We start from the raw sequence: 26,721 nt of genomic DNA on the forward strand, positions 1-26,721 counted from the left end.
TCGTTTCCACACGGAGCTGAGCTACGAAATGTCTCGCGTAGCAGTGGGCGTGGTTGTCTCCAATCTACTGCAACTGCTTCCTCCGACCGCGACGCCACCCCTCGAGACCCTGTTGGGTCAACTGCGGGGTGGAGCCGAGTGCGAAGGGCCACCCGTCCAACTGCTCGACCAGAGCCACGACGCTGAACGACTGGCCGTTGTGTTAGGTGAGCACATTCACTTCCAACTGTCAGTAATTTTGTTGAATGGGATGCTATGTTGTCAAATCAAATATCTAAGCTCGAAGCTGTTATTATGATGTATGATCATACATTACCCAAGATAGAATATTAATATGTGCTAATAATTAAAGAATTTATATTGAATTTAGTTATCTGAAACATTAGGATATCTATCTCTATTATCATTCATATTTACATTGCTTTGCAAATATGCATTAATTTGTAGTTGTTTTGTATAAAATATGAATATCGAAAACTCTAATATTAGAGTTACTAAGCATAAGGGTAGGCACACACCAGTTAGTCAAGACAAGACAAGACACGTTTAGTCACAATAATTCACATGGTTGCTTATGGAGCAACACACACCGATTAGTCATTGCAATTAGAAATGTCTTCATAAGCAACTATGTGAAGTATTGTGACTAAACATGTCTTGTCTTGTCTTGACTAACTGGTGTGTGCCTACCCTTATTCTTTGAATTTGAGCTATAAGATGAAAATAATATGATTCGAAACACAATTAAGGGTTGGTTTCCGAGCTCGGGATTTAGCTAAGTTCTAGACTTTGAACAGCTGGAGTCAGAATATTGGCTTTCCGAAACGGGGCGTAGTCGCAGTCAACGTTTAAATTAAATTTCGAAAAACTAGAAAATTGAACACAAAATAAAATAAAGAGAAAATTGTGTAAAGTTTGAAAAATTTAGGAATATTTAATTCCGTTAAGGAAAAACGTTTCCAATTATAGAAATGAGAAAATGGAGATTATCATGAAAACTACGACTACGCCCCGTTTCGGAAATCTAATATTCTGACTCCAGCTGTTTAAAGTCTATAACTTAGCTAAATTCCGAGCTCGGAAACCGGCCCTAGATGTGATCAGGGCCGTTTTCACTATTACCTATTGTCACACGACACCTAGAATGTACTCCGATTGGCTGAGAATTAGCCAATTGGAGGACGTTCTGCGTGTGGTGCCAATGAATGTCGGCCGAAAATCGGTAAGTGTGAAATTGATTAAATTCAAACTCAAATTGAGTTTTATTCACAAAATACATGTATAAATAATATAAAACACTTGTGAATTTTTCCTACATAGACAAGTCTGTGTGTGGGGAAATCGGTTATAAACTGAAACTGACGTGGTATTAACTTCAGTAGTAGAACCACTATAAAAATAATGTAAAATATTAGCATGTCAGTTGTATTGTTTCTATAATAACTTATTTATTCATTTATTTATTCAGGTGAGTTGGTAGCCTGTAAGGAGGATGCTCAACAGCGTAGCTGGGAATTGTACGAAGATGAGGACGCCATTATGGAATATCTGCAGGAGTTCACCAGTATTATTGTGAGTATTATATTCCTAGACCAGTAGTAGCTAGCACACTGATTCTCATTCTTACTGTGTCCTTCGATACCGAAGTAAAGGCAAATAGTTATTTGTGCAACTAGTGCGCAAAGTGACAGTTTGCTGCAACGAAAGAAACGTTTACGCCCGAGCCGTAGGCGAGGGCAGAATGGTTTGTTGAGTGCAGCAGAGGAACTTTGCGCACGTATTTCACATTAAGTTTTTCCTACAGTTACCATTGACTATGAAAATTGGGTAATTATGGGTAAAATTTCCTGAAATCCATCAAATGTTTTCCTGTGTAATTTTATTATTGATAAAAACCTTAATTTATTGTCAAATTGAATAAAAATGTTGTCGTTGGTTATAATATATACTTAATAAGGTGCTCGTTGTGCTTCGTTGCACCTCTGCTCACTATAGCAGCCCAGTCACTGCTACCAACTTCATTTTGATTTTGCTGCACTGTTGCTCCATATAACCTACTAACTATTTTGCGTTGTCATGTTGAAAATCTGGAGTGCAGAAAAAACTTTTCCCGCACTAGAGCGGAAAAGTGATTCTTTGCGTTCTGTAATCAGTGCAGCAATGGCCACTTTTCAACGTAACTGTAGGAAAAAAATATTGCTTTTCAAGTATTTAGCAGCCTTTCTGGAGGTGTTCACCAATTAAATAGTTGGAAAATGTTCGATTTTAAACTCTTGTCACAATATTTAGTAGTAATTGATGAGATATTTTTTAATTCTAAATAATTAAATAAATAGGTAAATAAAATAATCTATATTATAATAAAGTAAAGAACTGGTTTATACATGTACGGTATAGGAAATACTCGTATGACGCATCATCATGTCTAAACTTCTGGACTGATTAACTTGAAATTTCGCATATATATTCTCAATTTACCGAGGCCTATTTCAAATTTAACAAGATCGCAGTAGGTTTAGTTTGTCAAGTTTTTAATTAGAGCCTTGCGGAAAACGGGTTACCTGCTAGTATAAGATAAAAATAATTCTTGTGCTGGCCACTAATCGTTACGTTTCTCATGAGCGATACGTCAGTGGCCTCGAAAATCTGTGGCCTCGACGTAGGTCTACAGACGAAAAACCACTAAACGAGTTTGAGGTTAAGTTTTGTGTTTACAACTCTTTGTTGTTTATTTCTTCGCTGCTATATTTGAGGTAATCTTTTTTGTATCATTATCATTCGTAATTTGCCAGTGGTTTAGTTGTTGTTATTGGTATGATGTTGTCATTTTCTAATTGTGAACTGTACAATGTTCAAGTCGTTTCGACTGATGAAAACATCGTAGCGTTAGTGTGCTCTTTCATGTCAGATGTACTCGAAGAATGCTCGAATGATGAATGTTCATAGCTCATGTGAAACGTAAGGTCATGATCACAGTGGATGCGTATATGTGCAAGTTCACTCGTGGCATGCATGACCAAGCGTGCAAATGAAAAAAAAAATCTGGAAAGTGCAATAGGAACACTCACACTGAACGCTTGCCCTTGCTGGTTGCGTTCAGTGTGAGCAGCTACATGCAAGTTACAACGTATTTCGATGGCTCTTTCCAGATGTGCACTTGCGCATACACGCATCCAATGTGTGCACCCTAATTTTAGTGACCAGCTTTACTGTAAAAACAGATACAGCGATATAGAGGCGTTTGACGTTAATCACAATATAAGTATTAGATGTTGGTATATTCAGCGGCGAATAAGGATTCTCAAAATAGTGTCAGGACACACCAAATGTTCAGCATTATGTATTATAAGTATTCAAAAATAGTAATAAATAGTATTAAAATATGGTATTAATATTGTTGTTTTTATTGTCAGAAAAACGCAGACCCGGCGATATCGCGACGCGTTTTGTCGCGCGACAAATGCTGGCAGCTGGAGACGCTGCTGGACTACTACCAGATGGAGGTGCGATGGAGCATACGTAGTCTGCTATTGGACGCGTTTCTGGCCGTGTGCGCCCTTCATCGCACCTTTGTGCACCTGTTTCTCAATTCGGTGCTGCCTGTCGAGTTGGCCAGGTATTAATTTAATTCATTCATTCATTTACTACCATTCTCACACACACATGGCTGTATAAGATACATGCTAAGAACTCCTAGTGTTTTCATTCACTTGAATTTCATAAATACATTATCTTCCATTCGCAAATAATGCTGAATAATTGAAAAATTGACTACTGTATTATATAATAGATAAAACATAGCATAAGAAGATATCCCATGGTCTCTGATACATCTTTGCTGAGATATAGTTATATTTCTCCATAATGAAACAATTCAATAAAAACACAAATATGTTGTCAAATTCTACACAGTTTTATTTGGTACACGACCATGATTTCGTCATCACACAGGTCACATTCATACAATAGTGTTTTCATAATGAAACATAATGTAGTATGTTTCTTTGTCCTTAAGTTGATTGTAAATTATGAATAAATGAATGAAAATTGTCTAATAATATCACGAATTTATTAATAGTAAATGATGAATAAATGAATGAATATTGTCTAATAATATCACAAATTTATTTATTGTAAATGATGAATAAATGAATGAATATTGTCTAATAATATCACGAATTTATTGAAACGTTATATTCACCTATTTCCAATTGGAATTTTCAAGGTTTGAATTTTCAAACTGAAGATGGCATTATTGGTGTTGAAACATGTATGTAACTATTCAATAAATTGGTGATATTATTAGAAAATATTCTAGTGATTTATTATATTCCATGGTATAAGTCGTTTATTTTCCAAATTTCAAGCTGATGTTTTGTTAACTCAATCCGATTACTGTTGACTACTGCCTATTATTACTGTTTTGTTGGTGAGGGTGGGAGTGTAAGAACGGCACAATATGAGAACGGCTACCAGCGTCACAGAGCTTCTCGAAAAAGAACTACTTGGACTATCGGCTGAGTTAACAGTTAAATTTGAAACATAAACGCCCTATACAATGGGATATCTTCTTATGCTATCTTTTCTCTGTGATTATACTGAGTACTTTCTACTCCCTACTGTATTTGAGAGTGATAGCCTCAACACAATTTATTCTAGAACAGATTTCAATTTTTATTACCAAACTACTTTCCTTTATTGTATAATTCATCTCTATTTTATTGTATTTTGTAAATTGATTGATTGATTGTATTGACTTGCAGAGACATGCAGAGCAACGTGAAAGACGTCCCGAAACTGATCAACTCTGCCAAACTGCTGACTGTGATATTATCTATGGGCGAGCCCATGCCTATACCCCATCTAGGTGAGTTATGGGCCTACTACTTTAACAATAATGAACATCATCATCATTAGTATAGTTTGAATAAATCATAAATGCGAATAATGTTCATGTTGTAATGCATGAATGTGTAAATATATTAATTTCAGATGGAATTAAATAGAGAATGCATTTATTCAAATGCTAATTAATATATAACTATTATTTAACGAAAATCCTAAGTAAATGCTGTACATCACCCCGAAGACTTCTGCTACTGCAGCTGTTAACCCTGTTGTCAATGTCTGCAGTAGCAGAAGTCTTCGGGGTGATGTATAGCATTTATTTAGGATTTTCGTTAAACAATAGTTATATATTAATTTCTCCTAAATTATTGAGTGAGACATGCATCACGAACATTTCAACTATAAATAGAAAAAAATTGTCATCAAACAATATTGGCATTACATAAAGTCAGAACTAGTACTATAGTCCAATATTTAAAACTTATACAGAACTAATATACAAACCATTATATACAGAACTAATATTTACAGTCGAGATGATATGCTTAAAACAATATTACAAGTGAATAATAATTGCATTATCTAGGAATCTAGGAACTCTTGTATGGAGCACATTAGTGTTTACACTAACCAGTTGAAAAGTTCCATCTTAAATTGATCTGCAGTCTCATCTATTAAATTTCGAGGTAACTTATTGTACAGTTTCAGTCTAAAAATATATAATACCAACCAAAATTCAAATTCATTTATTTGCCATAAAATAATACAGATTGATAAAATAAATATTCTAACTTACAAAATGGCACTACCGGCAAAGAACAGCTTGTGCGCCGGCAGTGAGTTGGAACTACTAGGTACAGCAAACATGTCAATAGAGAATAAATAAAATTATGGAAACCAGGTCACATCTCAATTCTTATAAACGATAAGATAAAGTAACAAAATTACAAGCAAACGACGAACTCAAGAGGACCAATACAAGGAAGCCATGGCAAATATTTTTTTTAAATTTATAACACAAAAATGAAACACTACATAATAGATATATATAATTTAAAATAAAAAAGAAACACTACAAAATAGAATGAAACACTAAAATAATACTATAGTGTAGAAATAGAAAGAAAAATTAAAATCTCAGTACCCTTTTTGAATAATTTAAATAATAATAACTGAGATTTTTATTTTTCTTTCTATTTCTATAAAAAGTAGCCCTATACAGAAAAGAGATACTATAGTGTACATTGCAAGAGGGACTGACTTGGGCATTCGTATCTCGTTTCTTTGTTTTACTCACTCATAAGTGTATTCTTTTAACTTACTTGCAGAGCAACTCGGCGAGGAATTCGTGGACTTCCTGTTGTCTCTGATCGAGGACCCGCCAGACCGCAACGAGCAGATATCCGAGGAGTTCTTCGTAGTGCTTGTCTCCTACAATCTGCAATTCCCGCCGCAGGCTCCCAACATTGTCGTCGAGGCATTCGCGCAACGAACCTATGCCACCATTTCACCGAGAAACTGCTCTTCATGCTCAACAGAGAAGGTAAATTCACTCGATTTGAGACAAAATTAGGAAATAGAAGAAGTTTTGGGCAATAGCCTGTTTTTCTTTTCTGAATATTCTATTGTTTGCTCAATCCAATAACATGTACGTAAAGACATTCTTTGATTAACAACATATTACTACTATCATTTACAACTATCAATTATTATATTACATTATTTCAGAGACATTACATTACATATATTCAATCATATTCATTATGCTGCCAGAGTGTGGCAGCACTGTTGAAAAAGTCAGCTGGGCAACGAAGTGGTTGTTCTCATGCCTATCCTAGAAAATTGATTATTCGATTCTTGTTTCCAATTTATCATTTCGTTAATAATAAAGATGCGTGCTTTTATTTTATACAAAAGAGCTTTCATATTTAATCCATTTCATGTATGTCATAACAAACTGGCAAACCTGCTTAGCCTACACGGCTGCTTAGATATGAGCCGCGTTTTCGACCGATAATTATGTTGATAGACTCATTAAGCGCCTTGGGAGTGAACGGAAAGGAGGGTACTTCTCCTATTTGAAAGATAGACAGCAATTCGTAGAGATTGAACATATAGATGAAACTGAAACGCTGCGCTACAAAAACCAATATCGCTCCAACATTAGACATTTGAATTATGGTGTGCCTCAGAGGACAATATTGGGCCCGCTGTTATTCATCTGTTACATCAAGGGGTTGCCTAGAGTTTTCCAAGAGCAAGCTACTTTGTGTCTCTATGCAGATGACGCTAATGTCATCTTCTCATGTGATACATTGCAAAGTGTAGAAGAGATATCCGCAACTGACCTTTCTCTTATGAATAAATTTCTCAATGAAAGGAACCTTCTTCTAAATGGGGGGGAGTCAGTCGTAATTTCATTTTCGACGAATCAGAGAAAAAATTAAATTTGCCTAAATGTCTATTGATAATGAAATGTTGGAATTAGTAAACGGTACACGATTCCTGGGTTCAGAAATCGACAGTAATTTATCCTGGAATAGTCATGTTTGGCAGGTAGTCAAAAAAATCTCCCCTGGGCTGTATGCTTTAAGACAAATGTCGAATAAATGCAGTCTTCTAACTATGAAAACGCTCTATCACTCACTAATACACTCCCATCTGGCCTATGGTCTATGCATCTGCGGAGCCACGACCAAGAGAAATCTTGATAGAATTCTCATTCAACAGAAAAAAGCACTAAGAATCTAAAAAGACTGAATGGACTCTGTAAAACTGGTTTTTTCGCAGCTTGGCATTCTCACAGTTCACGGGCTACTATGAGACGGGCTACGAGACTCATGGCTACTATACTAGATTTGGGAGGATAACGGAAAGACACAGGTTAGAATTTTTCAAGAAAAAGATGCACTACATGGGAAGGAAATAAATACTTCACAATGCTGCCTTTAGAATTACAGGCAATAGAGAACATAAAAAAATCAAGTATGAAACTCTAGGAGTTTAAACTTGAATTTTAAAAAACTTTTGAAGTGAAAATGCACTTACTTTTGTATAGTGACGATCGTTTCGACCTGTTGTTGGTCATCATCAGACTGATTCAAAAGTTTTTTAAAATTCATTTATTTGCCATAAAATAATACAGATTGATAAAATAAATATTCTAACTTACAAAATGGCACTACCGGCAAAGAACAGCTTGTGCGCCGGCAGTGAGTTGGAACTACTAGGTACAGCAAACATGTCAATAGAGAATAAATAAAATTATGGAAACCAGGTCACATCTCAATTCTTATAAACGATAAGATAAAGTAACAAAATTACAAGCAAACGACGAACTCAAGAGGACCAATACAAGGAAGCCATGGCAAATATTTTTTTTAAATTTATAACACAAAAATGAAACACTACATAATAGATATATATAATTTAAAATAAAAAAGAAACACTACAAAATAGAATGAAACACTAAAATAATACTATAGTGTAGAAATAGAAAGAAAAATTAAAATCTCAGTACCCTTTTTGAATAATTTAAATAATAATAACTGAGATTTTTATTTTTCTTTCTATTTCTATAAAAAGTAGCCCTATACAGAAAAGAGATACTATAGTGTACATTGCAAGAGGGACTGACTTGGGCATTCGTATCTCGTTTCTTTGTTTTACTCACTCATAAGTGTATTCTTTTAACTTACTTGCAGAGCAACTCGGCGAGGAATTCGTGGACTTCCTGTTGTCTCTGATCGAGGACCCGCCAGACCGCAACGAGCAGATATCCGAGGAGTTCTTCGTAGTGCTTGTCTCCTACAATCTGCAATTCCCGCCGCAGGCTCCCAACATTGTCGTCGAGGCATTCGCGCAACGAACCTATGCCACCAATTTCACCGAGAAACTGCTCTTCATGCTCAACAGAGAAGGTAAATTCACTCGATTTGAGACAAAATTAGGAAATAGAAGAAGTTTTGGGCAATAGCCTGTTTTTCTTTTCTGAATATTCTATTGTTTGCTCAATCCAATAACATGTACGTAAAGACATTCTTTGATTAACAACATATTACTACTATCATTTACAACTATCAATTATTATATTACATTATTTCAGAGACATTACATTACATATATTCAATCATATTCATTATGCTGCCAGAGTGTGGCAGCACTGTTGAAAAAGTCAGCTGGGCAACGAAGTGGTTGTTCTCATGCCTATCCTAGAAAATTGATTATTCGATTCTTGTTTCCAATTTATCATTTCGTTAATAATAAAGATGCGTGCTTTTATTTTATACAAAAGAGCTTTCATATTTAATCCATTTCATGTATGTCATAACAAACTGGCAAACCTGCTTAGCCTACACGGCTGCTTAGATATGAGCCGCGTTTTCGACCGATAATTATGTTGATAGACTCATTAAGCGCCTTGGGAGTGAACGGAAAGGAGGGTACTTCTCCTATTTGAAAGATAGACAGCAATTCGTAGAGATTGAACATATAGATGAAACTGAAACGCTGCGCTACAAAAACCAATATCGCTCCAACATTAGACATTTGAATTATGGTGTGCCTCAGAGGACAATATTGGGCCCGCTGTTATTCATCTGTTACATCAAGGGGTTGCCTAGAGTTTTCCAAGAGCAAGCTACTTTGTGTCTCTATGCAGATGACGCTAATGTCATCTTCTCATGTGATACATTGCAAAGTGTAGAAGAGATATCCGCAACTGACCTTTCTCTTATGAATAAATTTCTCAATGAAAGGAACCTTCTTCTAAATGGGGGGGAGTCAGTCGTAATTTCATTTTCGACGAATCAGAGAAAAAATTAAATTTGCCTAAATGTCTATTGATAATGAAATGTTGGAATTAGTAAACGGTACACGATTCCTGGGTTCAGAAATCGACAGTAATTTATCCTGGAATAGTCATGTTTGGCAGGTAGTCAAAAAAATCTCCCCTGGGCTGTATGCTTTAAGACAAATGTCGAATAAATGCAGTCTTCTAACTATGAAAACGCTCTATCACTCACTAATACACTCCCATCTGGCCTATGGTCTATGCATCTGCGGAGCCACGACCAAGAGAAATCTTGATAGAATTCTCATTCAACAGAAAAAAGCACTAAGAATCTAAAAAGACTGAATGGACTCTGTAAAACTGGTTTTTTCGCAGCTTGGCATTCTCACAGTTCACGGGCTACTATGAGACGGGCTACGAGACTCATGGCTACTATACTAGATTTGGGAGGATAACGGAAAGACACAGGTTAGAATTTTTCAAGAAAAAGATGCACTACATGGGAAGGAAATAAATACTTCACAATGCTGCCTTTAGAATTACAGGCAATAGAGAACATAAAAAAATCAAGTATGAAACTCTAGGAGTTTAAACTTGAATTTTAAAAAACTTTTGAAGTGAAAATGCACTTACTTTTGTATAGTGACGATCGTTTCGACCTGTTGTTGGTCATCATCAGACTGATTCAAAAGTTTTTTAAAATTCAAGTTTAATTTTAACAGTGAAAAAGTATGGATATACAACAGAGTAATCACGCCGTTTAGGAGTTTTTAATATCATTGTGTCTGTACTCCCTGCAGGAGTTTGCAGATCGCACTGTGGGTTTGTGATTGTTGATTATCGATTTTTGTTATTTACTTAGGAGGTTTAAGACTGTTACTACTTTTTATGTGTATGTTTGTTTGTATATTGACGCTGTTCCTAATGTAACTGTACATGTTTGTGAATAATTTTTTTTCAATTCAATTCAATGTTTCTGCCATCATAACGTGGACCCCACTATAGGCATAACAGTCGTGACGCCCATTGACAGCTTGTATTATATAGTCAGGCGAGGTGGAACTTCCGTCAGGGATTCCTCACCAATAAAAGCCATTAGATTATTATGATTTATGTGGTTCTTTATAATAATTATATATTTTTTTTAAATCCGAATCTAATGCGTGTTTAATGGCATATTGCAGATGACCCAGTTCGCGCAATCACACAGCAAGTCAAGTACCCGAATTCAGTGCTGAAGTTGATAGTAGACATATTCGTGTCGCGCAAAGCGGCCAACCTGTTCTACACCAATGACATCAACGTACTCATCGACATCATTGTCAGGCAGCTCACTGATCTGTCGCCCGGCGATGAGGTAAGCAATCTAAGCAAACATATTTTCTTATTTGAAAGGAAACGTTGCATACAAAGTGACTCAAAAGCCATCACTCATCATAAAGCTTTGTTAAGATTGGTGCATAGGTACTTGAATACCGAACAATACTTTGATGATAGGTGTAGGTAGTATAGGTATAGATGTAGGTAGTATAGGTATAGGTGTAGGTAGTATAGGTATAGGTGTAGTATAGTACTTCAATTCTGAACAATACATTGGTGCATAGGTACTTGAATACTGAACAATACTACAGTGAACTGCATGAAATCAGTCCGATTGAAATTGAAACAGATTAGTGCATCGTTGACAAATAAGAGTTGATCAACCTTGTCAACAGCTGATTATAGATGGAAACGAATATTATTATTTTAATAATACAACTCACGAATTGGCAATGTCTATGGGTGTAGGAGGATGAGGGGTACACAGCCGTTCCAATTTCCATCGGATTATTTTCGTGCGGTTGACTATTGTGTCTATTTGTATACTGTGTAGTAAACTTATAGTATACTGATAGTTTGTTTAGGAGCACTTTTATAGTGTTTTTCTAAATAAATACATATGCTTAGGCAATTTGCGTGCAATAGAACGGCACAAATGGCCTTCGTTTATTACAACTAAGTTGGAACTTACAATTTTTGAACAAGCTGGTACGCTATCGTGAAGGCCATCGCTGGCAAACCTCCCATCCACAATTTCACAATATTCATTTATTTATCTATTTCATACAGAATTACACAACTTTAAGAAAATTATCACAGGTTTACGCCCAAAACGGTTCCAATTCCAATTTATACAACAGTCCAAATGTAGTCCAAATATGTCAGTCAACCAATGCGTGCTATTTCCTGATTCATCGTCTGCTCCGCTTTTTTCTGTGTAATTGAGTTCCTAGAGGCGTAATTGTTATTAATCATTATTGCGTTACTCTATTCATTGTTTTCTATCGTTTTTATTGTGTTCATTTTAGTTAATAATATTCAACTTCTATCATGGATATGTTTTTGTTGTATTATTTTTGTTGTGGTGAAATAAAATTTGATTTGATTTGAGATTTGATTTGAGAATGTCGCTGGCTACCGCTGGCCTTGATTGGGCACGCGGTGTGGATGGCTAGACCAACGCAGCCTAGCTTACTATAGTCAGGTCCAAGTTATAATGGCAGTGTTTAATTAGCAATGGTATTGCTATCCTTGTCTTTCATTCGACAAAACCGATAGCGCTATCTCTTTCTCGCTTTGCTCTGTTGCCAGATGTCTTTTAACAATGTACAATTAACAAAATATTTTATCTTAATAATTATGAAAATTCATTATGAAATAATTGAAAAATATAATTTGTTGCTTAATAAAATATAATTGATTATTCTAAACAAGGATGAACAGTTAATATTACATCCATATTACAATAAACCTGTATCAGCTACCATCTATAGAAGCCATTGACAAGACAGAGGATCGGCAACGTTGAGATGCTATCTTTCTTCACTGCCATTATAATGTGGACCTCACTATAGGCTAGACCAGCTTGCCGGGTCAACATGTGGACTATAGTGAGGTCCACGTTATAATGGCAGTGAAGAAAGATAGGAGAAAAACGCTGTCAAGTCTCTCCATTTTGCCACTGAGTGTACACAGCTATTACTCAATTCATCCTATTAAATTTGATCCAAAAATAATTATCATTTCCTTGATAAAATAACCAATTTAATGTCAAATTGATCAAGAAAATATATTTTTTCATAATTTGAATCAAAAATTTGCTTTCATAACCAAAGATCAGATTTTTATTTTTATACAAATCTGAAATGGCGGCTAATTTAAAAAGCTGTGATACAACAATCTGAATTTTAAAACAACAGAAAATAAGTTATTTGGTAGGTATTCTACTCCAATTTCTTTAAAAGATAATATAAAAATAGAAATCCTATCCAAAAAAGGTAATTTTAATTTTAATAATTCTGAAATAACCTTTCAATATTATTTATACCAGTACGAGTAGGTCTAACCTATACGTGTAGCCTAACTGAAGCATGGATTAAGTCTAGGATGGTTAGTTATCAACTTTTAAAATGTCATTTCAGGTATTTTAATTTGTGCTTCTCATACGGTAATGTCTAAAAATTATTTTATTGTCTCAAGAATACATTTTAAATCAATTATACGACTTGTATACTCAAGTATTTTGATAGAATGAAGAAAAAAATTGCGGCTGAGAATTGTTTGTCTACTTTTGTACAGTCACTGTCAAAAGTAAAAATAAAATATTCTGGCAAACTGACAGCATTGCAAAGCGAGAGATAGATAGCGCTATCTGTTTTTTTTTTGTATGATAGAAAAGGACAGCAACAGTATTGTCAATCGTACACTGCCATTATAACGTGGACCTCACTATAGGTATTAAATTCACTGTGACTTATGACATATTCAGAACAGTTTCAGTAATAATTGTGTTTGTGAATTGCAGAAACGGTCGCAATACCTGCAGCTGTGCCGACTGGTCCTGCGCAACACGGACTACGCCGAGAGTCAGCATAGATGCGATGACCTGCACAAGTGCTTCATCCACATTTTCTGCGAGGAGGCTGAGGCCAGCCGACCTGATCAGGCGCTCGTGCGAGATATTTCCAACGAGTTCCCGCACTACTTCAAGACCTGAACGGTCTCTCCTAAGGTATATTCCACGTGAATATCTTTAGTCTGATACATTCGCAATTTGTTTAGATGGTGTCATCATCATTTTCAGTGTTCTGCCCTAGCGTCCTAGGGCAGGTCCATACATGATTCCTCCTTCTCCATTTCTCACTGTCCTGATTCATCATGTTATTTGACTCTTACTGGTAATTATTTTTAACGCTAGAACGTAAGTTGAATTTTGTTTTTCCTCCACCTACTGTCTAAAGTACTTACTTTACTCCCTGAAACATAATACTAAAGTGTCACTTTTTCACTCTCGGTAGTAAAAAACAGAAAAACTCCCTAGGGAGTAAAAGTGACTCCATTTAAATAACATGGGAAGCATCTCTATTTTAAAAACTTACATGGTAATAGGTTAGAAGGTCTAAGCTCAGATGAGAAAGCGTAATAGAGGTGTCTGTCATTGAGTCAACTGAATTCAATACCACAACCAGAAATTTGATCAACTCATGAAATATATGTTTGTATGATATTATTCTTAATATTAGTAGACGATAAAAATTTATACAATTTTTAAAATATTTTATTCTATTCAAAATACCAGCCAACAAAAATATTTTTGATCTGCATTCTGCAATTCAAATCTGAACCGCGTGATCTGGAGTCAGCCATTTTTGGTAGCCTGCCCAGCTGATATAATTGTTACAACTTTGGCCGATAGATAGCGCAATCGGCAGTGCCAATCAGACGACCGGTTTTTAGGTTTTAGATTTTAGGTTATGTTGTTAGGAAACATTGTCACCAATACAAGTTATTAGAATGATTTAATTTGCAGTTTCTATAAAAAATGCAGATGGAGGAAAAATGTTGTGTACATCACGAGCGAAAAATACTTTTTCTCCCTCAGGAAAATTGTTGCCCTCGGTTTCGCCTCGGGCTTCAAACTTTTTCCCACAGGGAGAAAAAGTCGTACTTTTCACTCTAGATTTACAAATAACTATTGTTAAACACATGAATAAAGGAATCTGAATCTGAATCCTGTTCGATGGTGTCAAGGTGTTTATCTGATTCAGTTTCTCAGAGATTTATCGAAAGAGTTACCGCACTACTTCAAAGCTGAGAGGTTTGTTGAAGGTACTTCATAATATGTATAATAGGATGATTGTATTTCATATGTATCTTGGATGAATATTTCTACTTATTCATTTTCTTGAAAGATATCCAACGAGATAGACCTACCAAACTAATTCAAACCCTGAGCTATTTCAGGTAGTATAAAGAAAATAAAAATCTCAGTACCCTTTTTTTTTTGAAATATTTTATCACTACATGTTTCGGACATTTATGCCATTTACAAGTGATAAAAGAGATAAAAATATGGCATATTTCAGGTAGATATGTTGAGTCAAAATTGGTATCTCAGATGTTTATCAAATGATATTCCGCATAATTTGAAGACCTGAGGTCAGTCTACAGTAAGATTCACTTTGAACTGTAAGCATCGAATGAGAAGCATGGATATTATTTATGAAGAGTGCTGATAGTTCAAAGTAGTTCTATTTATTATTACTATTATGTATATTTCATTCATTAACTGATCTGGGCCTGGAAAAAGCATAAACATAATACATTTCAAAATGAATCTAGCTTTAGAGGTATTCCAGATATGTTTATTGTGATTCAGGTTCTCAGATATACCGTGTGTATTCAACGTGTTTCTGATGTATTTAAGTTGAATACGAGGTGTGTTAGAAAAATAATGAGACTGATTTCATACTAACCAAAGTTTTCATTATTTTCAAACAACAATGTTATCCCCTTCAAAGTAGTTCCCTTGGGCAGCTATACATCGGCGGAGTCGTCGTTCCCACTCTTGGTAGCAGCGCTGGAAGTCTTCAATTGGTATGGCTTTTAACTGGTCGGTCACAGTCTTTTGAATGTTCTCCAGAGTTCCAAAATGACGTCCTTTTAGGACATGTTTCAATTTCGGGAAGAGGAAAAAGTCACAAGGACTTAGATCAGGTGAATAGGGGGGTTGAGGAACAACAGTAATGCGTTTTGAGTTCAAAAATTCACGGATGGAAATGGCCGTGTGACACGGAGAACCGTGTCCGATTCTCCATTTCTGTGACGCACAATGAAAACACAACTTTACTAATGTCGCTGTCAAAACTAATGTGTTAACTGTACGGAGTTGTAACTCGGACTGAGGAAGTGGAAGGGATGGACAAACAGGTTTAGCGTCGGCCGGTAGACACAACGTTGCCAGATCTCCCGCAATGGTACCAATCTCATTACTTTTCTCAGCCACCTCGTATATTTCTCTATATTCAGTATTCTCTATTACTTCAAGATCGAGAGATCTATCCTAAAGTATTTTACATGAATATAATTTGTATCCTCCATCTACTATCAAATTTTACTCTATAAAAGAAATTAAAGAATTAATACTTTTTTCCCTAAAGTAGTTCCCCCAAATTAACCCCATCCCATTCAAGCCAATTAATAAACTAAGACATTTTCGACTGACAAGTGAACAGTTTTTTTGGATTATAATCATTATCATCAAAATCAAAATAATTATTGGCTCTTTAATATAATATATATTCTATATCGATTTGTAACACACTTTTTATTTTCAGAATAAGGATCTCATCCAGATCAGAAGGACTACAATCATAAATGAACTTGGATGAGACATCTGTTAAGGCAGCATAATTCATTCTCCAGGTAAACTAAGCGATAATTTTATCTGCTGTCAGATCCAATCTAATTTTAGATTAGACGATTCTAATTAATCTATCAAACTTTTCGAAAGATAGTTTTTGTCCTCTCTTGGCAAATAATCCATCGCCTTCCGCTATTGCAGCATTTTTTGTCTTTATTATAATTTTTAATTAATCAAGCGAAATTAAAATCTATAATCATTCAAGTTTTCGGAAATAGTTATCGAATTTTGCCAAATAATCCATAGGCAGTGTTTTCTAATAGCAGCAAAAATCCATAGCCTTCCAGTCATTTGGTCATTCTCAGAAATAGTTCAATTTTTAAAAACTATCAACTTGAATTTCGAATAAATAATAATCAATTTATCTCTTTTCTGTATAGGGCTACTTGTAATATAAATAGAAAGAAAATAAAAATCTCAGTACCCTTTTTGAATTACTTAATCACAAGATGTTGTGATTAAAATAATTCAAAAAGGGTACTGAAATTTTTCTTTTTCTTTCTATTTAATAATAATCAAGTATAATACTACAAATAATACACTTTAGAGAGATTTACTTCAGACTGTCAGCATCGATTTAATGGTGTGCATTGATGTTATCAATAAGTTCTGATGACAGTTTAAAGTGAATCTCACTAAAATAATTTTCATTACCACTCAGGACTCTTTACAGCATTTTCAGTATCTATAAACTATGGCATTCATATTCACTTAATAACAGCCTAACTCTGTACTATTTTCACATTAATATTATAAATCCATCATCATCTTCACTTCAGGGATTAGGTTTATTAATTAACCGGTTCCGGTATTATAAATTCAAAATAAATTTATTCTGAACAACTTATTTGACGTATTTCAAGTTTACCAAGAGGATAGTGAGGTTTGCTTCAATTAGCATGGACTGGATGGGAAGCAATGGTGTTTCAAATTTATAAAAAATGCTAACACTTTGAAGTGAGACCCACTATCAATGAGATGGTTGATGGGTTGATGATAATATGAAAGTGTATGTTGAAATTGGGTTATCTTTATCAGAATCTCTTGAAATCTGAATATTTTATATGATTATAGACATCTTTTTGGGGTTCTAAATATTGTTTTCTAGTTATGTGAACGTTTTGTAGTATTGTGATTCAAGATTTTAGTATTTATTACATAATAATATTATCATGTGAAAGAGAATCAATGTTTTTAACTAATGAAACAAATAATTTTCTAATTTGTTGAAGCTGTGATTTTGTTGGAGCTATCCAACAGCCAGCAATCATATAAGTTATACCAATTCTGACAGTTTGAAGTGAATCTCAATACTGTATATTATCATAGAGAAACAATAGCGTAAGTAGATATCCCATGGTATAGGGCGTTTATGTCGCAACGTTTACTGTTATCTGAAGCCGATTACTGTCGATTTTTACTGTTTTGTTGGGGTGAGAGTGTATGAACGGCACAGTATGAGAGACTACGAGCGTGACACAGCTTCTTGGGAAAGAACTACGTGGACTATCGGCTTGAGATAACAGTAACAGTTGCGAAATAAACGCTCTATACCATAGGATATCTACTTACGCTATTTTTTCTCTATAATATTATGCTCTCATCAACTTGACTTTATTTTCCTTGTTGTCCTGAATTTTAAAATTTGACATTTTCAACTCCGCTATTTCATGACGTATTCGATGACTAAAACTAATGATAAAACGTATTCCATGACTAAAACTAATGTTTTACTTTGAAAAAGATTCGAGATTATTATTAATTTATTAGACTTCGGATAGAGTTTAGAAACCCGCACCGACTTTACAACTCATATAAATCTTATTATTTACTTTATTAAATACTATAACTATTATTTTATTCTGGTCAATCGTTACCAAGCCCTATTGAAATAATAAGGTAGCTTTATTTTTATTTTAAGAAATTTTATCGATATTTGTATATTATTTCAATAATATATTTGTCATACTGTTGACTTGGTTCTAATTAAATATATATTTAATGATTAATATTATTGTTGGAATGAACTTAATACTTGATCAAATTTCTACTACTTGCTTAGTTATCAGAAGTAATTTTAAAGTAAGAATTACTTATTTAAAAACACATTCAGAATAGCACATAAGAGTAGTCATTACAGTCTTAACTACGGTATCTAACAACCAGTGACTTTCCATGTGGAATTATATGAATTTGTTGTACAGAGCACGGTGTTTAGATGAAAACGGTAGGGGTCATGAAATGTGTGCGCAGTAGCAATACCTACTATTACTTAGTAATAGCATAGAGAAACAATAGCGTAAGTAGATATCCCATGGTATAGGGAATTTATGAGCAACTTTTTCTGTTATCTCAAGCTGATTTCTGTCGATTATTGTCAATTTTTACTGTTTTGTTGGGGTGAGAATGTATGAACGGCACAATTTGAGAGACTACCAGCGTCACACAGCTGCATAGGAAAGAACTACATGAACTATCGGCTTGGGATAACAGTAAAAGTTGCGACATAAACGCCCTATACCATGGGATATCTGCTTATGCTATCGTTTCTCTATGGTAATAGTAGGTATTGGCAGTAGCCAGCCAGCCAGATTGCGTCATCGCCACCAATTGAAGTTTTTAACGCCTATTGGAAATTTATGAAACTTATTTGTCAAAAACAGATGATTGGATATAAAATTACGTCAGCTACACCGGAAATTTATCACAAAAATGCGCGTAACACCTACCGTCTTCTTCTATATACCGTGGTACCGAGTACTATATTATGTAGTACATCTCTGCACATTCGATTTCCATAATTTTTAATGTCAAATGTAACATCTAGGCTGTAATAATTATAAAGGTAGTAGGAAAAGCGTTTGAAACTGTGCTAATGTGTAAGGCCCGGATGCTCAAAAGCCTGTTAAGTTTTAATCATGGTTAAATGCCACCAGAACCAAACAGAGAAGAAAAGAAGTCTTCTCTTATTGGTTCTCGTGGTATTTAATTATGATTGAAATTTAACAGGCTTTTGTGCAACCGGGGCTAAGACTTTTAGGGCCGGTTTCCGAGCTCGGGATTTGGTTAAGTTCTAGACTTTAAACAGCTGGAGTCAGAAAATTGGCTTTCCGAAACGGGGCGTAGTCGTAGTCATTGTCATAGTCACGTTTGAATTAAATTTCCAAAAACTATAAAATTAAATACAAAATAAAATAATGAGAGAATAGTGTAAAGTTTCAGCTATTTTGAATTATTTATAAATGTTTTATTTCGTCAAGGAAAAACGTTTCCAATATTATAGAAATGAGAAAATAAAAGCTGCAACTACTGTTATAAAAACTGCGACTACGCCCCGTTTTGGGAGACTAATTTTCTGACTCCAGCTGTTTAAAGTCTAGAACTTTGCTGAATCCCGAGCTCGGAAACCGGCCCTTATTGTGTATATTTACAATTTTATTAGTTCAACTTCCACATTGGACATTTATATAGGCAATCTATTTACTACCAATATATTTGTTTTCTAGTTGGAAAAATTCTATGATCAAAGCACTAGTTGTTACTGTTAAATTTTGTCTTTATTTAAATTTTGACTGATGTTTGTGTGCCAAAGAAATATTGAATTATTGTTATTTGTATTGTAGCTGTAGGTTTTACATTCCAGATATTTTTCTATTAGGATTTTATTAGAAATGTATGTGATCCGTGAGTTATCATTGTAACAACGCAGACAGTCCGCTTAACCAAAATTGCACAATTATTTATTTAATTATGTCCAATTAGAATATTGAAAGCAATAACTTAATTCTATAAATTACTTATGGCCATTTCTCTACTCTGAGAGTAAGTATGACGTTTTAAAATCATTGAGAAATAAAGATTTATTATTAAAATTGTGTTTTTGTCACCATCTTCCCACATTTACGATACAATATTGATTAATTATTAATTACGAACACAATATTGAATTAGACTGAGATGATAGTTTCCTTATATCAATTTCCAAAAGGCGTTGGACGACTAAGGCGTTGCACCCTTCAGTCTGCTAGCGCTACTTGGTCTTGGGTTCGAATCCCCCCGGCAGGCATGGACTTTCGATTATGCTCTTTCATGCGAGGAACACGAATCTGGAATCCGATTTGCAAAATTCCTTACCGTTTATTAGATATATGGCCTTTTGAAAATTTGCAAATTTTATGTTTGAAGCTGCATAACTCACCCTGTATGGGGGTGCCAAATTTGGTTCCGACATTTCTCAGGTAAAGCTTCATCTATGGTGCGAATTTCAGCCAAATCTGAGATACTTTTTTTACTGTTTCAAAACGCACGATGATTGTTATGTACGTTGATGGTTGTCCATGATTTTTCTCATTTTTTTGTGAAAAATAAAAATCGCTCAAACTTTGGGACCTTATGCTCTTTGATGCGAGGAACACGAATCTGGAATCCGATTTGCAGAATTCCTTGCCGTTCATTAGATATGGCCGTTAAAAAATTGCAAATTCTATGTTTGAAGCTGCATAACTCACCCTGTATAGTAGCTGGGGGTGCCAAATTTGGCTCCGACATTTCTCAGGTAAAGCTTCATCTATGGTGCGAATTTCAGCCAAATCTGAGATACTTTTTTACTGTTTCAAAACACACGATGGTTAGTCGTACGATGTTGGATCATCATGGATTTTTGCAAAAATGGTCAAAAATTAAAGCCGAGACGACTAAGGCGTTGCAACCTTCAGTCTGCTAGCGCTACTTGGTCGTGGGTTCCAATCCCGCCGGCAGGCATGGACGTTTAATCATCTCATCAAATCATCCAAGCATTTTTCATTACCCAAGAACAAGCTAAAAGCTCATGTGGGCATCGTCCGCAATAACAAATATTTTCATTTGAAACCTGTAGTGCTCTAATAATATTTCCAGGACATGACTTACAATTGGAATAAATAGACTGACTCACTTTCAAAAATATCAATTTTTATCTCATTAGTGGTAAAATTTACAATTAACTAATGTTAAATGTAACATTCATTGACATTTTTTAATGTATAAAACATTTATCAAATAGAAACAAAACATGAGAACTATTTTTCTAATTATCACAGAGTATACAACAAAAACGTAAGTTCCATAACTGGATATTGCTAAATTTATTCAATAATTATTATACACTCTTGACTCAATCATCCAAAATCAATTTCACAAAACTTGAGAGCTTATTCCAATTGAATAAAACGACTTGAAAATGTCACAACTACTGCCGTTTCAATCAATATAAATATCTATGTCATCATCACTTCGAGTGATTGACATCACTCTCTTATAGTCAGCACAGAAACATCCTTGAAAAGTCCTTGAGAAATCATCAATGAAATCTACTTTCTCACAATGTGATGAATGACTGTAGCGAAGCAGAATCCAGTTGACAAGAGTAAGCCACTCCTGGAATAAAAAAAAATTATAAATATTTTTAAAAATCACAGCAAATTTATTGGTATACTAAAAAATTATGGTGATATCCATTTGTCAGCGTTCCTTAAGAATAACAATAGAATAGAATAGAAATAGTCTTAAACTAGGTTTACACTATGAAGCAGAGCTATATAGCCCAAAAAAGGGTTTTCAAAAAGTGACACTGGAAATTTGCTATATAGCAGTTTTAAGCCCATTTTCTCAGCTATATAGCAGAAATTGAGCTATCCAAAGTTTTCGGTAAACATCAAAGAGAATCAGAGCTACATGTTGCTCTGCTACATATAGCTCTGCTGCATATAGCTCTGCTACATATAGTTCTGCTACATATAGCTCTGCTACATATAGCTCTGCTACATCTAGCTCTGCTATATGTAAATTTTTGTTTATAGCAGAGCTAGATGTAGCTGCTCTGTCCTTCAAGGAAGGCTGCCGCAACTGTTTACTGCTGTTTGCAGCTGTTTAGTGCCTCCTGGATTTACACCTTATCACCTATATACTGTGCTCATTTGTTGTCAGAGTGCTAGTAGGCTACTGCGCATTACAAGCATTTCTTTCTGATTTATAATTATATTATTGTGCAAAAATGGAGAGTGAATTTGACTGGAATAAAGACGATAGTTAGAAGAAAGTTCTTGAAACTACCATCACAACGAATTTCATAAGTCAAATCGTCTCTATCATCCTCATTTAGGTCTTTCAAAAGGTCACTGCCATTGTATAGTTTTCTAGCCTGAAGGGAGGGTCTTATCCAATATCTTCTTTCTCTTCTCTGTGCTGAAAATATCACAGTAGCTGCGGCGAAAGCAGTGTCTGCTGCAAGAACTACCTTCTTCTTCGGCATCTGGCTGGGAACTGAACAGTGAACTTTATTCCAAACATCTTGCAGAGCTACATATAGCTCTGCTAGATAAAATTTTTTGAATAGAATAGTTTCGAGTCAAGCCTGTAGTTCTTTTCCCAGTCATATCCATATGATTTGTAATTATATCCACAAATAAATTATTTGTAAGGCTCTGAGAATATACATCGCTTATCAATACACCAAAGAATAAATGAATAAAGATTGAAAATATTCATTGTCTTGAACATAGTTAGAACATAGACCAGTGAACATAGACAATAGAACATAGACCTTAAACTTACTTGAACAAAGACCAGTTAATACAAACTGGTCTATACAAAGAGGTGCATACATTCGAATTTACAACAATTTCAAAAAGGTTTCATCAAAACTGATAATTCAATGCTCACAGCCTCTGAATGATAATAATTTCGCTTCCCGGTGGTTCGGAACCCACCTAAAACTGTAGGTCCATCCATCTCTCATTATCATCCGCCTTATTACCCACGCACAAGCCCCTAGAGCTCATGATTGTGGGCAACACCCAGAGTAAAAAATGGAAATTGCAACAACCATGAATACATAATTATTTTTTAAATTGAATAATGACAATATCCTTCAAAACAATGATATCGTAATAATAACAGAATCATATGAATTGAATAATTATTTTTACTAGTATGTATAGTAATCAAAATAATAAGTATTTGTTATAACTTCATCATTGACAAGTTATATAAGAAGAGATCAATGAAAGTCTGATCACTCATGCAAGCCTAAATAGCATACTACATGTACCAATAATGGAAAGTATTTAAATGGTAATAGTGAGAATACATCAGTTTCAATTTTAAGAAAAAGCTATCTATAATATAATGAAGAAAAGAACTGGCTTATACACGTACGGGATAGGAAATTCACGAATGACGCATCATCACGTCTGAACTACTGGACTGTTTAACTTGAAATATTGCATGTAGATTCTTAATTAAAACATTTTAAAAGTGTATAATAATTATTTAATTTAAAGATTTTGATGAATTTTAGGTCACATTCATAGAATAGAATAGAATAGAATAGAATAGAAAGATGATTTTATTTATAATATAAACAACGCAAAAAACATGTACAAAGAATGTGAAAAAAAAAAAAAAAAAAAAAATAGTATGTTGACTTTGTTCGAAAGAATCTTAATAATTTGAAAAACAATCATCATAGACATGGCCGAGGCCGTCAGTCGAGTTGATAGTAATAATTGCAGCAGCCCACTTTTATCTTTCTGTTCTAAAGCTTCCTACAATAATTGATAACTTCAGTTTGATCAGGCTACCGTGATAATACCCAAACCGTGAATAAGTAGATTAATCTTATCTATCAGTTTAGTGAAAAACAGTTTCACCCAAACTAAGCTCACTATTACTAGAACAAAAACAACTGGACTCTCAACTCATTCATTCATCCATTCATTCCTGAAGTAGTATAATGAATAAATTAATTAATAAATAAACAAAAAATAAATTAGAAAAAAAGAAAAAAAAAATAATGACTGAGTTAGAGAGAAGAGGTGGAGGAACGAACCCTTATTTGTAAGTATATCAAACTGTACAATATACTATATATCATACAATAGTCCATATACATACATACATACATCCACAAGTCTATATAAACATCATACTGTTTTATGTATAATTTCAAACATTGAATTCGGCGACTAACCAACCCCTATAACGTAGAGCATCCCTAAGAAAGCCGATGAGTCTGTTCCAATCTCTTCCATTTAAATAATCTATTATTGTGCTTTCATTAACTTGTGAGCTGCCAAACCATGCCTTTCTTATTCCTCGCAATATCTTGCACCTGCCCATGAAGTGAACTACATCTTCCAACTCCCTACTGTTACATAAGCTGCACTCAAACCTACTCTCTTCTCTCCCTGGCCTGAAGTTGAGTGGTAACATACATGCTCTGGCCCTAAAAATAATATTTATAAAACTTCTCTTGAAGTTATCATTCAGATAGGCTCGATTCTGCAAGTCTAACAGCAAAGAGGCGTATAGTCTATGATACTCTGACCGTTCAGCACGCTCTCTCCACGTCGCATACATGTTCTGACTCACTCTCTGCAGCAATTCGTTGATAGAACTCTCCCATCTATCCATGTGGGCAACACTGTCACTCCATTCTATACCATAACGCTGACAGAGGTCAATCCATACTTTGTACCATCCGCACTTCTTGACAATAAATTCATGAGCAATTTTGTATGGAAATCTCTCTGCCGGCAGACTAAACACTCTAATCAAGTAACCTAAGTGAAGCCTAAAAGTATGAATCCACATCAGCTCAACCTCACATTCTAAATAGATAACATAATCAGGAGTATTTTTTGGAAGACCGAATAATCGCTTTATAAAATTTTTTTGAAATTTCTCCACTCGATCACTCTCAATATAGCCCCACACTTGAGCTGCGTAAGTTACGGTGGATCTGGAAGCTGCATTGAAGACCTGCCATTTGATAGAGAGCGGCGCTGAGTCATTGAGAATCAAGCTCCTCCAAACACTGTTTATACCAAACATTGCTGTCGCTACCCTATCCTCAAAGTGTTTTTTCATTGACAAGGATGAAGCGAAAATAACTCCCAAGTATTTGTACTCACTTACAACCTCCACCTCCTCTTCTCCGTAAAACCATTTTTCACTTTTCCTCAACTTTCCCCCTTTTCTAAAAACAACAACTTTAGATTTATTCATGTTTACAATCAGGTTCCATTGAGTGCAAAAAGCTCGAAGTCTATTTATCATTTGTTGCAGTGAAATCGGGGTATCTGCTAGAATCACTACATCGTCTGCATACATAAGTCCATTTATGTCTAAGTTTCCAACCGACACACCTCCCCCAATATGCTCACACAGGTCATGTATAAACAAGGAAAATAGCATCGGAGAGGCCAAGCAACCTTGTTTCACGCCGCTATTTACTGAAAACTCAGTCGACAGACCTCCATAACCGTTGCACCATACCTCACACTTATCATCGCTATACATTTGTTTTAAAATTCCTATAAATTTGCTCGATAAACCTATTTCATAGAGCCTGTAGAAAAGCGCATTTCTATCTATATTATCGAAAGCTCCTTTGAAATCGATAAAGAAAGCATATAATTTTCTTTTTTTTACTTGTAAGTAGTAATTGACGACACTATGGAGAACAAAAATATTATCCACAGTAGAATACCCGGGACGGAAGCCTGCTTGATTTTCTCTTATAATACCCCTTTCCTGCTCCCACTTGACTAATCTATTGCACATTATTCCCATGAAAATCTTTGTCATTATATCCATACATGTAATTCCCCTGAAATTTGAGACACAGGAAGGATCACCTTTTTTATGGAGAGGGAAAATAATAGATTTTTTAAAAGATTCCGGAACATAGCCACATGAGTAAATATCATTAAGTGCTTTTAGTAACAGTGTTTTAAAGATCTCGGGAGCTTTTTTATAGAATTCTGCTGTAATTCTATCTTTACCGGGCGCTTTATTACACTTCATTTTCGCAAGAACGGCATTCAATTCACTCATATCCAACTCCTTGTCTAGAGATGCTATTTCAACACTGGGCGGCGCATATGAGATTGGCTCACTTAAACTAACAGGTGTAAATAATTCTGAAAAATATTCGACCCACTCTTCTGGTTTTATAGAGACAATTTGATTAATACGGCTTCTCTTCAAGCTCCCTACAAGCTTCCAGAAATCTTTAGAATTGTTCACTTCACGTAATTTATCATTAATATTCACGTAATAGGACTTCTTCTTCTCTTTACACAGTCTTTTATACTCCCTTGTTGAGTTCAAATAATCATTTTTAATTGAGCTATTATTAAATTTTCTAAATAATTTTAGTAAGCTAAACATTTTACTTCTAGCTCTTTCACAGTCTCGGTCGAACCATGCCTGCTGTTTAATAGCCTTTTTATTCCGATTACATGTGAGCTGCCTGTTACTGGCAGATGAATATATCAAATCTTTCAGATAATTAGTT

General features: G+C 34.7%; 1 protein-coding gene across 1 annotated transcript; it reads left to right on the forward strand.

The window, feature by feature from the left end:
• Positions 1-4: 4 nt before the first annotated feature.
• On the forward strand, positions 5-18,054 carry LOC120353199 (NCK-interacting protein with SH3 domain-like; the record flags this gene model as incomplete). The annotated part of the gene is made up of 8 exons (XM_039436010.1): positions 5-206; positions 1,469-1,572; positions 3,414-3,616; positions 4,764-4,867; positions 8,553-8,768; positions 10,825-10,997; positions 13,485-13,691; positions 16,297-18,054. Coding segments are annotated over 7 exons (1,194 nt in total), but the record flags the coding sequence as incomplete, so codon positions are not given.
• Between the last annotated feature and the right edge of the window lie 8,667 nt (positions 18,055-26,721).

This window comes from Nilaparvata lugens, chromosome 10 (genome assembly GCF_014356525.2).
Source record: "Nilaparvata lugens isolate BPH chromosome 10, ASM1435652v1, whole genome shotgun sequence".
NCBI lineage: Eukaryota > Metazoa > Arthropoda > Insecta > Hemiptera > Delphacidae > Nilaparvata > Nilaparvata lugens.